Consider the following 14,810-nt stretch of genomic DNA (forward strand, 5'->3'; position numbering starts at 1 on the left):
ATACTGGTCTTCTCTTTCTAGTAAAAAAGTACCATCAATACAAGTTTAAGGCTGGTGAAGGACTGTTTACAAAGGCCTCCAGTGACAGGAAGAATTTCTTCACGATGAGAGCGGTGAGGCACTGGCTCAGGTTGCGCAGGGAAGTTGTGGATGCCCTATTCCTGGAGGTGTTCAAGGCCAGGTTGGATGGGGCCTTGGGCAGCCTGATCTAGTGGGACGTATCCCTGCCCATGGCAGGGGGGTTGGAACTTGATGATCTTTAAGGTCCCTTCCAACCCAAACTATTCTATGATTCTATGACTCTATGATAAGGCACAACATGGTTGCCCTGAGGATAGAATAGTGCAATGCCTGAACATTAAACAAGATTATTAAGGAGATGAATGAAATCAAAGAGTAAAGTTACAAAACCACACTGCAATTTTGTGACTCTGAAACAAGGGAAAAGGAGGAACAAAATACTTTGAATGACGGGTAGGAAGAATTGAGTTTGGAAAAACACCTGTGACAAGGTTAAGTCATTAGTCACTTAGGAACCATGACCGCTGCATTCCAAAGGGATTACAAAAGCAGCTGCTGATGCTTTGCTGTGGTGAAGGTGCAGACCAGCAGTTTGGGATGTAGGCCAGTCTGACAGACGTTCTGGTGGCTTGGTGAACACCGCTGTGGGCGTGCCATAGGGTTAAAGGAGGTGGTTGCATCCAAGACAGAAAAAGTGTTCTGAGATTTAATTACTTACGTGAGTAGCAAGGAAGAAGAAAGGAAACAGTCATACTTCTGAGGGAGCAATGCGCAACGTCTGAAGCAATCACCGTAAGTACTGAACACCCAAACTTAAAAACTGGTCGATGCGGTTTGTCACTAGGGCTGTGCATGAAGATCAGGTAACATCAGACGCTTGTGGCTCTTATGGTTTCCAAGGAATATGCATTAAGGAAAAGAGAAAAAGACCAACTGAAGTAGTTCTGTGAACAGCAATCAAATCCACTTGAGTTGATTCCTGGAACAATTTTTGACAGCCTGAACAGCCTGGAAACTTCCAAGAGAAGGAAAGACCTCTGAATTATAACGTAAGTGGCGATACACCATACCTGATATACTGCTGTCAAGTGTGAAAAGGTTTAGTGTTTTCCTTTCAGTACAAGGCTAGCATCAATGTCATGTAAGTCCTCTTTTACTCTTCATGGTGTCAAACCAAGGTTTCTCATAAAGAAAGAAGCCAATTTTTTTGGTAAAATCAACCCTAGAAACAGCTGTTGGCGCTTCATATCTGCTTCTTTTCCAGTTTTATTTTCTTTATTTTCAGACTAATTTATTTTTTAAGTCTTTACTGAGTGCTAAAACACAATCAGTGGAGCTGCAGAATCTTAAGCAGACAAATATTTCTCCTGAGAACAATGTTGCTTTACTACCTGTACGCTTTTAAGTGAAGGTATAAAAATAACAATTATAAGGACAGATAGAATTACAGTTTGCACTGATAGTTTGGGTTTGGTTAATAGTTTAGGTTTGTTTTTTTTTAAATAAAACTTTTGTTGAAACAGCAGTATGGAGCTGGCTAACCTAACAGGTATACAGACATTGTTTCTGGTGGCAGTTTATAATTTCACATAAATCAGGGGGCACTGGGGACAAATTGAGACTCCAAAAAAACCCTCTAAAACCAACTCACAGCTGTTAAACAAAACCAGAAGTGGCATTAACCACTCTGGAAGTTTAGTGATCAGGAAATGCTCCTTCTTCCTTAGTATGTTTTTTACATCCCACTGCATTCCCCATTTCCTCATCCTTAATGATAATTTACTCATGGCACACCTATTACCCTTGTAGGAAGCTCTTCTTGTCTTGGGATTCAAGAGAATGCATTTCCTCTGAGTAAATACTTTTGGTATCTCCTCCCATAATTACACCCACATTGAGCAGGAACATTGGCATTAGGCATACATGTATTATAGGAACTAGTAAATTTGTTTGACGAGTCTACAGGTATTAATAACAACTGCTAAGTACCTCTCTCTTCTCTCAAATTTCAGCTGACAGCACGAGAAGACAGCTGTTTTTTTCTTTTTGCAATTAATGTGACTTGGACACCCTTGAAGAACAAAGCAGAAGGTGTATGAAATTCTCATAAGCTGAGGGCATGGCAGGTGAGTTCCGCATGTCAGTTGCTCCCCTCCAGTGGATGGTTTATTCAGGACTATTTCCTTAAGATATATGCCCTGTAGGTACCCACTCAAGATTTCTTATCTGAAGAAAATTTTAGATTGCAATTTGTTCCTGCATTAAATTTTCACAGTTTTATTGTTGTTATTATTAAGACTTTTTTGAGCTAAGAAAACGGTATTTGGGAGAGAAAGGAAGGGAACAAAAGAAATTCCCATTACTTCAAAAGGCACTGTGCAGAACTCCATCTAAACCCTTTAGGTTTTAAATGCCATTTCAGACATGAAACACATTTAAACAAAACTAGTGTAACCACTCCAATGGAGCTGTGAGCACAGAGCCTGTAGTTGGAAATTCAAAGATGTACTACAACCCTACCAAAGGAAAACAGTAAAGACATCTCAGCTTTTTGAAGTTTGAAATGAGGATGATTATTGAACTGGGCAACTGCAAAGCCAGGTTTTCTCTCGTTTAATTATGAAACAAACATTTTCAAATCACTTTTTTAAATGCAGCACTGCAGGGAAAGCAGCAGCCTACCGCAGTTCACTGTTGTCCCATACAGTCACGCTAAAGATGCCTTTGTTCAGCCCACCAGTACTTACTCACATTACTTCTTTGTGGCCTGGGACAATAAATAAGAAATATATATTCTTCTTTGAATTTAATTATGGGCACTTTTGCACAAGTTAGATTTTGCTTTTTCCTTCAAAATTTTATGTAAATTGTAGTTTAATAGGCAGCTATATTGTTTCACATCTGACTTAGTATTTCGTTACTATGCTATATGGTATGAGACAGACTTGGAAGCTGGTTTGAAGTTCCCTACCATAATAGTGCATGGTGCCATTAGGGCTTAATCCACCCTTTCATTCCCAGTCTTTTCTTCTTGTTATTTTTGTTTTGAATTCCCTATCATGTTTCCCTATGCTGTCCCACATCCCCTCCATAACCTCATTGCACTTAGGATGCTGGCGTTAATAAAACTGATTTGGAAGCATTTTCACCAAGGTACAGGCCCTACGCATTTGTCAAAGCTTGCCATGCAATGCTCCAGGACGCTGCTGAGTCTCACAGGGCAGATATAAACACAGATGTCGGTGCCTCTCAAGAGTTCCTGAAGACAGTGTAACTGCTCAAGCATGAGCGTGGCAATAACACATGAACTGTAGAAGGAAGATCACTTGCCAGAAAGGTAGTTCAGCATTTCAGGTGGCAAGAGCCACTTTATGGGTTTTAAACCACAGCCCATAATAACAGTATGTGTGCAGGAGGACACTTGACAGCAGAGAACTGCATGCACACAGTAAGTCATCAGAATTCCTCTAGGACATTAAAGTAGTTCCCACTAGAACAGGAATCCAACTGGTCCTGTTGTGACTTTAGACAGAGCTAAATTCAGTCAGGCTGATTTCTTTGTCAAAAGCTCCAGTTTATGTCCTGAAACACCTCTTATTCATTCACATACGACAGATGACCTCTCACTATGCATCTTTCCCTGCTCTAGGCCAAATGGCATCAGGATGTAAGCAGGAAAAGTAAGATGGCCTAATAGCCATTTCTGCGATTCTAAAAAAACCCCAAAACATATGTGTAAAGATGCAGAGGGGCTACAGGTTACTTCATTTGCTGCTGAAATGACACTGATTTGCCTTTTTAAAATTTTTTCAAAGTCCAGTGATAAAACAGCACCCAGCACTGCGGAGGATGTATGTTCATCCTCAGTGTGTGACAGCTCTGTAAAAAAAAAATCCAAGCAAAAACTTCCATTTGACTTAATGAATTTAATGCAGTGTTTGCTTTTTAGGTGTCCTTCCTCCGGTAAAAGATAATTGCTCTTAGCAACCTGATCATGCTGCTTACCAGCAAATGATTTCTTCCCATCCTAGCTGCTTCTTCATGTATTTTCTTCTGTTTTACAGACTTGACACCCACCCATATCAGCTGGCAGCCGTCAGTAAATGCAAGCGCACACCATACTGACAGATATGCCAACACTGAGTTGACTGTGAGGCGAGGACAAGCCTTCACAATTACCCTGTATTTCAACAGACCAAAGCAAACTGGGGAGAGCCTGGGATTTGTCACTGAAATAGGTAACGCTTCCTTAGCTGAATCCACATTCTCATAGAACTATAACCTTTACCCCTTGTAGTTCTCCCTTTATTCTATATAAAGATGTGATTTTTATTCATGTATTTTTAATGCTTTCTTCCCCTATAATGTGCTTGTTTCAATTGTGGGGTTTTATTGTAGAGTTTCACACTCTAGAGTGGAAACCAATTAGCCCTTCTTTCTGGCAGGACCATCCCCCTCAGAATCTCATCATACAAGGGCTGTATTTAATGTCTCCGGGGTGGGCACAAGCGGCTGGAGCGCTGCTGAAGAACCCACCGAGTCTGGCTACACAAACTTTACAATATCCAGCCCAGCCAATGCTGTCATTGGACGATACAATCTCATCCTTCAGGTAACCTCAGGGAACAAGATCTTCTCCAGATTCCTGGGGCAGTTTGTGTTGCTCTTCAATCCCTGGTGCCCAGGTAGGTACCAATGTCTTTGCCCTTGAATGTAACAGACCTATCAGCTTTCACATCTTCACAGTAAGCTTGCTCCCTCAAGCTGTCTCTCTTTCGGGTCACCAAGTGCGCATACTTCTCAGAACTTGAAGTAAGCATACAGTTAGGTCCTTAACTTGCACCTAAATCAAAGCAAGATTCCTCTTGTAGACGCTAATTGCAAAGACAATAGCTCAACTAACTTTATAAAAACTGACAGAGGGCTTGTGCAAGGAAGTTTGGCGTTTTCAATGTTTTTCATCATGAATTGAAAACGGACATCGTTTGCTGGTCCATTTTTTATTTCTGCAGCTTCAACATTTTGCGGAAGATATGCAATTTCCCAAACTCAGGATTTGATAATCTAGAAACCCAGATAAGCCTTAAAATACACCACTGTACAGTTAAGGGAGTTCTTTGCCACCAAGTGACTAAACAGATTATGAAAGAAGAGTAATCACAATCATCCGGTGTTTTCTTTTGTGACCATATGTTACTCAAGGGACACTAAGAAATAAAACGAGAGCCAAAATGAAAAAAGCTGCTAATTATTATAGCTCAGCATGTCTTGGAAAACAGAAATAATTATAGAAGTACGTTCATGAAATTCCTACTGTCTCTACACAGACAGTCCTAATGGAAAAACCTTTCTGGAACCTTCTGAAAGAACACCTGTGATTTCCATCAATTAGAAGTTACACCACATTGCAGGGACTGAAATATTTGACAGCTCCTGAACTGGAATGTGTGGTACTCACAAGACCACATAAAGTGCTCTCAGATGAAAACTAAGAAAAACTGTGCTGCACCACCCCAGTTTAAAATTAATGATTTTGCAGAACTATAATAATGCATTTTCCCAACAGTAGTTTTCCCCTTGCTAAATCAAGATGGAAATGTCTTTGAAAGGCTGCTGATGTTCTGAGTGTAAAAACGTGTCCAACTGATTTTCAGGTGATGATGTCTACATGGCTAATGAAAATGAGAGACAAGAATATGTTCTAAATGAAAACGGAATAATCTTTGTGGGCAATGCAAAGTACATTGAAGCAAGAGGATGGTACTACGGACAGGTGAGCCATAAGGAATTCATTTGAGCTCTTACTCCCTGTAGAATTTTCTCTTATAATGATCTGCCCGTCTGGCAGCTGTACCTACTTACATGAAAACTGAATAGACCTGGCCTGCCTTACTTGCAGTTTGCTGACTGTGTGTCTAACAGGACTTTGGTGTGAGGGCTGGCTTAGCACAGCACTGCAGCTAGGACTGACTTCTACAGGTGCCTGAAGCTTATGGCACCAATGTGGACCCATCTGTGACCAAAGCATCCACAGTAGAAGTGACAATGTTCTTGTGTGGCACCAACACACACATACAGCTTTCGTAATGCGTTTACAATGAGCCAGAATCGACATCAACAGAATCACTGAATGGTTTGGGTGGAAGGATCACCTAAGTCCAACCTCCTTGCAAAGAGCAGAGACATCTTCACCTAGATCACATTGCTCAGAGCCCCATTCAACCTGGCCTTGAACATTTCCTGGGATATAACTCAAGAGAATCTAATAACTGCAGTCACAATAAGCTTGGCAGTTTTATTTTACTGCAGCCATCTCTTCTGATAGCAAAAGGCATCCTGACAGACTTGCTTTATTTAGTCAGTCGTGTCTTTAGCCAATATGTCAGTGTGAACTGCACACTACTGTCTTTGTGCCTCATTGTCCCTATCTCCTTTGCGCAGAAGCATCTTAGAAAGGAGGAACTGCAGTAGAATCTCCTCTAATTCTGTTTGTGAAACTATTTCTTTTCTTAAAAATTTATCTTATCTAATCATAGTTTCAAGATCCCATTCTAAACATCTGTCTCACCATGCTTGATCTGAGCCTCTACTACCGTCAGGACCCAGCCATTGATGTATCCCGAAGAGGTGATCCTAAATATGTGGGCCGAGTAATCAGTTCTATGGTAAGAAATGGACAACTTCCATCTGAATTCCACATGCTTAAGCAGAAAGCATCAGTTACACCACTGAGACTCAGCCACCTGCCCCTTAAGCAATACATCTAAAGAGATACGGTGCATCGCAGACAATTGATTTTCTGCATTCTGTCCATTGGCCTACTTTTAGATCAACGGAAATGATAATGATAATGGAGTTCTCCTGGGAAAGTGGCAGGGAAGTTTCTATTCGCATGAGAATCCATCCAGATGGGATGGCAGTGTGGTAATCCTCCATAAATGGCGTCAGGACAATTACAAGCCTGTTCAGTACGGCCAGTGTTGGGTTTTTGCAGGCGTGATGTGTACAGGTAAGCTTTAAGAATAGAGAACTGTGGTTAAGTGGAGACATTTGTGACCTCTGGTTTCATCAAAGCTACAAAGCAATTAATTCTACAAGAGGAACAGTCCTCTGAAAACTGCAAATGCTGAAGTATCACAAAATATTTAGATATAATTTTCTTAGATATTTGTAATCATAGAACTAAAGCCCTGCGTGTTTTCTGATTTTGTTTGTTTTTTTTTAAATATATTTCAGTTCTGAGGTGCTTGGGGATTCCAACTCGTTTGGTTTCAAATTTTAACTCTGCTCACGATGTGGATAGAAACCTGAGTATTGATAAGTACTATGACAGTTCTGGGAAGTGTCTTAATATCAGCAAGGATTCCACATGGTAAATATAACTTTTTGCATCTCCTCAACAATTAGAGAGAGGATTTATGAGACCTAAACATGAACCCTAGTAGTGTAAAAGTAACAGAGTGGACAAAATTTAACAGAAATATCTAAATTAATACACTAGACATTCATTTCAAAAGAAAATTGGGGTAACAGTTACTTCAAACAAACAAACAAACAGCCAATTTTTTGCAGTCCCTGACCTCAAGTCACAACTTTCTTTAAAAATTGTGTTTCAATTGACAATGTACCAGTTCCCAAGGCTCTTTTAATTACTGACACCTAACCAGTCTGTTCCTGACAATGCAGCTGTGTACCTTCCATGCTCCTAGCTGGTTTGCTGCTGCTATAATTTTCTCTCATCACACATCCAAAGCCTATGTTTCTCAGCTTGGTCTGCCATTCTCCTCAGGTAGATGGGAGCCTCCACAAGTTTTCCAGCACTCCTTTAGCTAGACCTTCCCTTTGCATGAGCCAAAAAAGAGAGAACAATCCTAACACCATGTAGACCTGGTTATTGGACATTGTAGTCCAGCGTTGTAAACTGCAAGTGATCCATGATCATCAATAGAGCTCCAAAATTTAAGTAGCCAAAGAAAAATTATATCCTTTAAATAATACCATTTTATACCTTAATTGCCCTCCAGACTTAATTAAAATACTTAGTCTGCAACCACTCCACTTTTCAGAAAGTGAACTAACTGGGTCCGAGGATATGTATCATGAAGCTCAGTCTTTGTGCACACTAGGCTTCGCCAAAGTATCATCTTTACTTAGTCTGCTTCCTTTCACTGAGTATATGTGGATGAAGGATATGGAAAGTCTTTCATCTCTTAATTTCCTTAAAAGTATTAGCCTCTGAACAAAATTCACCCAACAAATCCTTTTTTCTAGGTCCTCCTGTGACCTACATACATGTTCCCAAACCTTTCGTGCTATCCTTTCCTTTTGGAGTCTGTGGAACTCATTACCACTGGACATTGTTGGAAACAAAGCTATAAAGAATTTTTGAGCAGGCCAAAAAAAGATTCATAGAGAACAAGATGACTAACTACCATTAAACCCAGTGGTCTCAATGTAACACCTAGTTTAGGAAGCCCCCAATTTTCTGATTGTGGGAAATCGTACAGCATATCAAGGGAAGGGTCATTCTATTCATGTGTCGCTCTTATCTCTTTTCTAAACATCTGCTGGTGCATACTACTACAGATCCAGTATTGGACTTCATGAACATTTCATCTGACTCGGTATAGCTATATTAAGTTTATATTTAAACAAAGCATTTCCCATATTTGAGGGTTATTGAATACAATCACCAAGCGTTGCCTAAACCTGAGGTTTAAACTTGTCACTTTTAGATCATATCACTCCCAAAGCAAGCCGCTGACATCTACATTCTCACCCTCCCTGCCCTGAAGTCTACACCTCAAAAGCAGGCAGTAAATCTATACTTTGAAAGAGGTAGTAATTTGCTGTAACTAGTGGTGCCAGTAACTTGAGCCACATCTCAGAGAACTTTTAAAAAGCAAATTTCCCTACTCCTTTCAAATTGGAAGTTTGTATGCTCTATACGACTATGCTTTCTAGACACTGTTCTTTGTCTCCAGGGATTATCATGTCTGGAATGAAAGTTGGTTCATTCGCCCAGACCTGGGAACATCATACAATGGATGGCAGGTTTTAGATGCAACTCCACAAGAACAAAGCAAAGGTAATGGAATAAGCATCGCTTAACATTCCTTCTGCAAACTGAGCATGATTAATAAAGTTTGACGTCCCCCTTCTCCCTGTGTTTTAGGATTATTTCAGTGTGGCCCTGCATCTGTCACAGCCATCAAGCAAGGTGATGTAGACTTGGATTATGACACCTTATTTGTGTATACAGAGGTGAACGCCGACTGCAACAGATGGATTGTATACAATGATGGAACTAAGAAAAGAGTTTATTGTGATACTGAAATAATTGGCAGGTTTATCAGCACCAAAGCTGTGGGCAGCAATTCCCGTGTGGATATCACCTATAATTACAAATATCCAGAAGGTAAAGGAATGATCACTAATTATCTCCTTGTTATCATAATTATCTCCTACTGAATTCTTGGTGCTAGGATGGGTAACCTGGTTTGTTTGAGCATATCCCTCCTTCAGAAAATAATTCTCCCATTGTTATCACACTACTTTCTTAATACAATGGGTATCTCATTTGGTTTTGCATATTTAGTAGTTTCCTTACTGAGATACAACACAAATTACACTTTAGTCCCTTCCACAGAGGTATAAAATATAATACATACACAAAACAGGGCTATAAAATATGTTTTACTACCCAAGGCAGACAAAGCCTCTAGCTGTCATAACAAAAAGTCTTAAAACTGAGTCCATCACATATCACAAACTACACACAGGTCTGTAGTATGGGAAGTTACAGATGAATAAGTACTGGTTTTCCTGCAATTCTAGCAGAGGGTGTGTGGCAAGAATCAAACCATTAATCCAAAACCTTAAACTCCATCCCTCTAACACTAGTTATCCATCTCCCTTATGACTTCATGCTCAGTTTGTCTCAGCCAATAAAGACTTTCTGCGTCCATTCTAGCTCCTCATCTTTCCTTTTGAGGGCCCCATTACATCTTGCTCCGAAGAGGAAGGAACAAATGACTCAGTCTCACTTTCTGACTGTATATATTCACTGAGTTACGCTTCCCTGTGCTTCTGCTCTGACACCCAGCCATCAGCTACTCAGCCATTCAGTTTCCACATTATTGGATACTGGAAACAAAACTATTGGGAAACAGTAAAGGGACTAGGTGGCCTTCACCGGGATGTAGGAAAGCAAAGCAGCAAAGGTTGAGAACTGCACAGCCATATGTTTGCAAGAATATTTTTATCTTCCCTCAAAAACTCAGTATTTATGTCTTTCCATCTTTTTTTTCTTTAATTTAGGGTTACAGATTTCATACAACAGTTTGCTTAACCTTCATGGCTCATAGTCTTAAAAAAAATTAAGTGAGACGTATTTCACTTTTTCAAGGTTTCATTCATTTCGAATCAGTGGCCACATTGCAATACTTCACTCCTCAAGATTTTGGTGCAAGTACACGTAATACAGGGGCTGGTTATTATCAGATTAGCAAAATAATGCTTGTCACTACTGCATGTTCTGACCAAAGAAAAAGAAGGCTTGCATTCTGAACAAATACAAGCATGTCATATTTCATCATAGTGACTTATTCACCTTATTACAACATGTTTATTACTTCCCTGTAAAAATCCCGAGCAGAGGCCTAACAAAAATATGAAGAACTTTTAGGTATTGCATGTTTCTGAGCAATGCAGAGCCGACATTGTGTATCATTCTGAAATGATTACACAGAGAAGGTACAGTGGCAACAGAAATATGAATTTTACTTGGTTCTCTCTTTCAATCAGGTTCTTCTGAGGAAAGAGAAGTTTATAAAAAGGCCTTGGCCAAGATATTCGGATCAAGCATCACAGGAGGACGCACAGAATCTCCAGGTGAAAGATCTTTGGAGACAATCAGAAACCCTGGGATCTCTGGGAAATTCAAGCTGACTGAACCTCCAGTGTTTGGGAAAGACATAACACTACTCTTAGTTCTCAACAACTTATCTTCTGACCACAAGACCGTGAAGGTGGACATGAGTGCGTCAACCATCCTGTACACAAGGAGAGCAGTGGCAGAGATCCTGAAGGCAACCACCTCTGTGGATCTTGGATCCAAACAAGGTAACTTTTAATGTCCCTAAGGAGCCAATAGAGCCCTCTTCTTAGCCACACGAAGGCAACTAGGAAAAAGAAACAACACTATCATATCTATGTCAGCCTTGTGCATCTGCTTGTTCCATCTCTTAATAGCATTGTTTATGACTACACCTTACAATATTTGGGTATTCCCTCTGAAAACTTTCACTATTTCAGCAGGAATTGAAGGCATCATGAAATGTTAAACAGAAGGATATATTTACACAAAGCTTCAGAAGCAACGTGGTATACGTGTGTGTGTATGTATTGGTTTGTGGTGATAATTACATGTATAGGAATGTATTTTCCTCTTTTTTAACAAATACAAAAAGTCTGATGTATGCTTCCAGCACTCAAAAGGCAACACTTGAATAGACATTAACTAGGCCAAAGGTTAGAAGTTAACTCTCTGTCTCACTTTGGGAGAGTCAAGGCTATTAAAATTACTGTAGAGGCCTTTTCATCCCTAGAGACTGCGAAGATAAACATTTTTCCATACACAGCAGAAAAGCTGTAGGATTACAACAATAAGCAGATGACCAGGTCACTGAAAAGGATCTCTGTGAAACTTGACCCAAACTTTCTTTGTGACTGCAGTAAAACAAACAGGATACAAGGAGGGAACAGACAGAAATGGCTATAGCTCTAATTCTAAGAAATACGAAGGGGCAGCAATCCAGTGAAATGCAGATGAGCAGATTCCCTCAGCTTCAGGCCAAAATTCTCCATTCAAAACTGTAAGGGTCAAATGAGGTCAAGCAGAAAAAGATCACCAGAAAAGGGAAATACGCAATCAGTCTCACAGAGAAGAAATATAAAGACTCCAGCTGCCTTATCTTCTGTTTTCTTCAGTAATTCCAAAACCCCTCAAAATAACTCTCTTTCCTTCAGCATTTTTTGAGAATGTAACACTTTCTAAATATATGTCTGAATTCCAGAGAAACATATCCGGTTAAAGATCCCTTATTCTTATTATGGAAAATACCTGACTGCCGACAAAAGGATCCAAGTTACTGCTTTGTGTGAAGTCATGAACATGCGGGGGCTGAAGTTGCTGGTGGAGAAGACAATCATTTTAGAGGACACAAACATTATCATTAAGGTAAATAGCTCTGCCCCTGATGTCCTGAACAAGCAGAAAGAAAGAACTGAAGAGTCTTTCTTAAGATGAGAATGTGGGGATAAATGCATTCATTTAGGCTACAATTCCAGCTGCTGCTCTACAATTCTGCCTGCGTACACTGAGAAAGTAACCATGTGAGAGACCAAATTTGAATCTGCCTGAATCTGCCCCATTCCTCAGAACAGCTCTGTCACCTTCTTTCTTTCCCGGTCACAAGCTACTGCTTCATGTTCACAGAAATTGTTTCCATTTCAACCGTATTCTTGGCAAGTACTTGTGTTGCCTTTAAACAACTTTGCCTACTCCCAAAATATGGATTTAAACTCTTAGTTCTCATCTGTTAGGGCCAGTTTATATATTGTTTAAACACTTTAATCATAATCAATGACAGGCCAAAAAAACCACCCCAACACAACAACCTGAAGATTGGACAGGTTTAATGAGTTGCATCTGTCAGGGTTCTATTTCACTGAAATAGTGCACAAAATATGACGCACATCTTGCCAGAGCTATTAAGCTAATCCAAATCCAGCTTCAAGCGTTACAAAAGGCATGCCAACTGTCAGTTTAATTTACCTGCTCCTACAAATATCTATCTCATCTTCAAATGCAAGAGATGCTTTGCTTGCAGTTCAACCGACTCCAGAAAAGTGTAAACCAGTAAATGATCAGAAATGTGTCTTTGTCATCTAGATTCCTCGGCGGGTAGTCGTGAACAAAGCAGTTACTCTAGAGATCTCCTATGCCAATCCTCTCCCCGAGCCCGTGAACCGCTGTGTACTCCTAGTGACTCTGATGAACCAGCAGGTCAAGATACAGTAAGTGAAAGCTGCAGCATTTACTCAGTGGTTCTGAGGTGACTGACAGCATATCTAGTTTCTCAATAAGGAAAAAAAATCATGGTTTAACTGTCCTTTGCGTATTTTCTATTTATGAAAATGAAAATGCCACCAAATACTTATTGATATACTATGATTTCTCAATCATGTATTGTTTTTTCCACACTGGAAGTTCTTTTAACAACTGAAAACTAACATTCTTCCCTCCTGGGAAAGCAAATGGGCATGTCTAATTCTTTTGTCTCTGACATTTCTTCTACAGCTTATCTTTGTGTTTCTCTTTTTATATACAGTACCATAATACTACAAAAATACGTCTGAGCTAAAGTAAATAAGACACTGCCTTAGCTTTTCTTGTTTCAGTCCAAACAAGTTTCTCTGTTCTCTTTTAAAGTAGAAGAAAATCATGCCTTTTCAACACATAAGAGCAAAATGTTCTTTTTTTCTTTTCCTCTGGACTCCGCTGCTTTATGGATTAACACAGTGCTGAGTAGTGCATACTTCCTAAAGCTTGTTTTCTTATGTAACAGCCTGACTTGCTGTGGCTCTGGAAATATTCGGACATAGCAATTCAGAAAAATACAGGAAACACTATCGCAGTGGAAGACTAAGCCAATTTAGGCCAAAAGGAGACACAAAACAGAGCACCCTGACCACGAGAAAAATCAAATTATTGCCACAATGAATGTGAACCAACCAAGCACTGGAAAGACTCTGACCTTTGATACCAGAGTTTTCCTACTTTGAATTTGTGTTGACTACTCAACGGGTACCCCAGCCCTACCATGGAGGCAAGATGTAGCACTTCTCATTTATATCAGTCTATTCAAGAGTGAACGAAGATAGTACTATCTCTTCTAATTTCTTAGTCTACGCAAAGCCTCAAACCCTGAGTAATTCTCAAAAACTATGGCCAGCTCTCAAGGAGCTGTTGGTGCCCCAGCTATCACACAGTTCTGCTTCTGGGGAATCTCAAAAAAAGACAATGAAAGCCTGGCTTAATTAATTTTTTTTTTTCTCTAGTCTGGCACGACTGGCACCAAAGGAGAGATCAAAAATTTATTTTGAATTCACACCTCGCAGGACCGGGCCCTTACAGCTGCAAGTGGACTTCTCTTGTGACAAGTTTTCGCATGTTAAAGGATTTGTAACCATTGCAGTAGCACCTGCGTAATGTGATGGAATCAACCTCCTCAACATTGCAAAACATTCTCCCCTGTATAGGTACAGTGATGGTGGCAAGAAACTCTCCAAAAAACTGGTGACCTCTCACACTGCAATAGAATCAAGCCTTCTGCTTTTATAGTGCTTAATTATTTAGTCACTAATTGTCTTTCCTTTTTTTGTGTGTCCTCTTGCCTAGAAAAATGAAAACCCTTCCTTGTAGAAATAGTTTCACTGTTTCATCAAATCTCATTCTGTTAAGTTTGATTTTGACTTTTCTATCAGATAATTAAGTCTCCTTGTGACCACATTCTAATGGTCAGCAATAAATAAAAACTATTCATATAAATGTATTCCTTTTGTAATGAGTTGCACATTCCATAGAAATATTATGAGAAATCACAAGATTGAGAAGTGTACTTTCCTTCATTTAACAAGTTTCTTACCGAAAAAAGTAGCACATTTCTTCCATCATTCATTTAATTTCTTTTCTTGTGATATGAGATACCTATAACTCTGTGAAG

General features: G+C 39.7%; 2 protein-coding genes across 2 annotated transcripts in view; one reads left to right on the forward strand and one right to left on the reverse strand.

The window, feature by feature from the left end:
• CCNDBP1 (cyclin D1 binding protein 1) overlaps positions 1-14,810 on the reverse strand; it is an 86,467-nt gene that overhangs the window by 34,960 nt on the left and 36,697 nt on the right. The window contains exon 12 of the mRNA XM_069872148.1: positions 740-906. The gene's annotated coding sequence lies outside the window, so the exon portion shown is untranslated. The remainder of the gene's footprint in view (positions 1-739; positions 907-14,810) is intronic.
• LOC138728638 (protein-glutamine gamma-glutamyltransferase 6-like) lies at positions 596-14,475 on the forward strand. The gene is made up of 15 exons (XM_069872144.1): positions 596-813; positions 922-1,070; positions 2,034-2,147; positions 4,086-4,259; positions 4,467-4,706; positions 5,676-5,794; positions 6,558-6,686; positions 6,850-7,030; positions 7,258-7,393; positions 9,006-9,109; positions 9,197-9,439; positions 10,828-11,145; positions 12,099-12,262; positions 12,977-13,101; positions 14,146-14,475. The coding sequence occupies exons 3-15, from the start codon at positions 2,141-2,143 to the stop codon at positions 14,294-14,296; spliced, it is 2,091 nt and encodes a 696-aa protein (XP_069728245.1). The 5' UTR covers positions 596-813; positions 922-1,070; positions 2,034-2,140; the 3' UTR covers positions 14,297-14,475.

Source organism: Phaenicophaeus curvirostris, chromosome 18 (assembly GCF_032191515.1).
Source record: "Phaenicophaeus curvirostris isolate KB17595 chromosome 18, BPBGC_Pcur_1.0, whole genome shotgun sequence".
Taxonomy (NCBI): domain Eukaryota; kingdom Metazoa; phylum Chordata; class Aves; order Cuculiformes; family Cuculidae; genus Phaenicophaeus; species Phaenicophaeus curvirostris.

Excerpts from the sequence above, each read along its gene's own strand:
- LOC138728638 (XM_069872144.1), top strand. Across the intron at positions 4,260-4,466 it reads GGGATTTGTCACTGAAATAG|GACCATCCCCCTCAGAATCT; the intron begins GTAACGCTTCCT and ends TCTTTCTGGCAG. Across the intron at positions 11,146-12,098 it reads GGATCTTGGATCCAAACAAG|AGAAACATATCCGGTTAAAG; the intron begins GTAACTTTTAAT and ends TCTGAATTCCAG.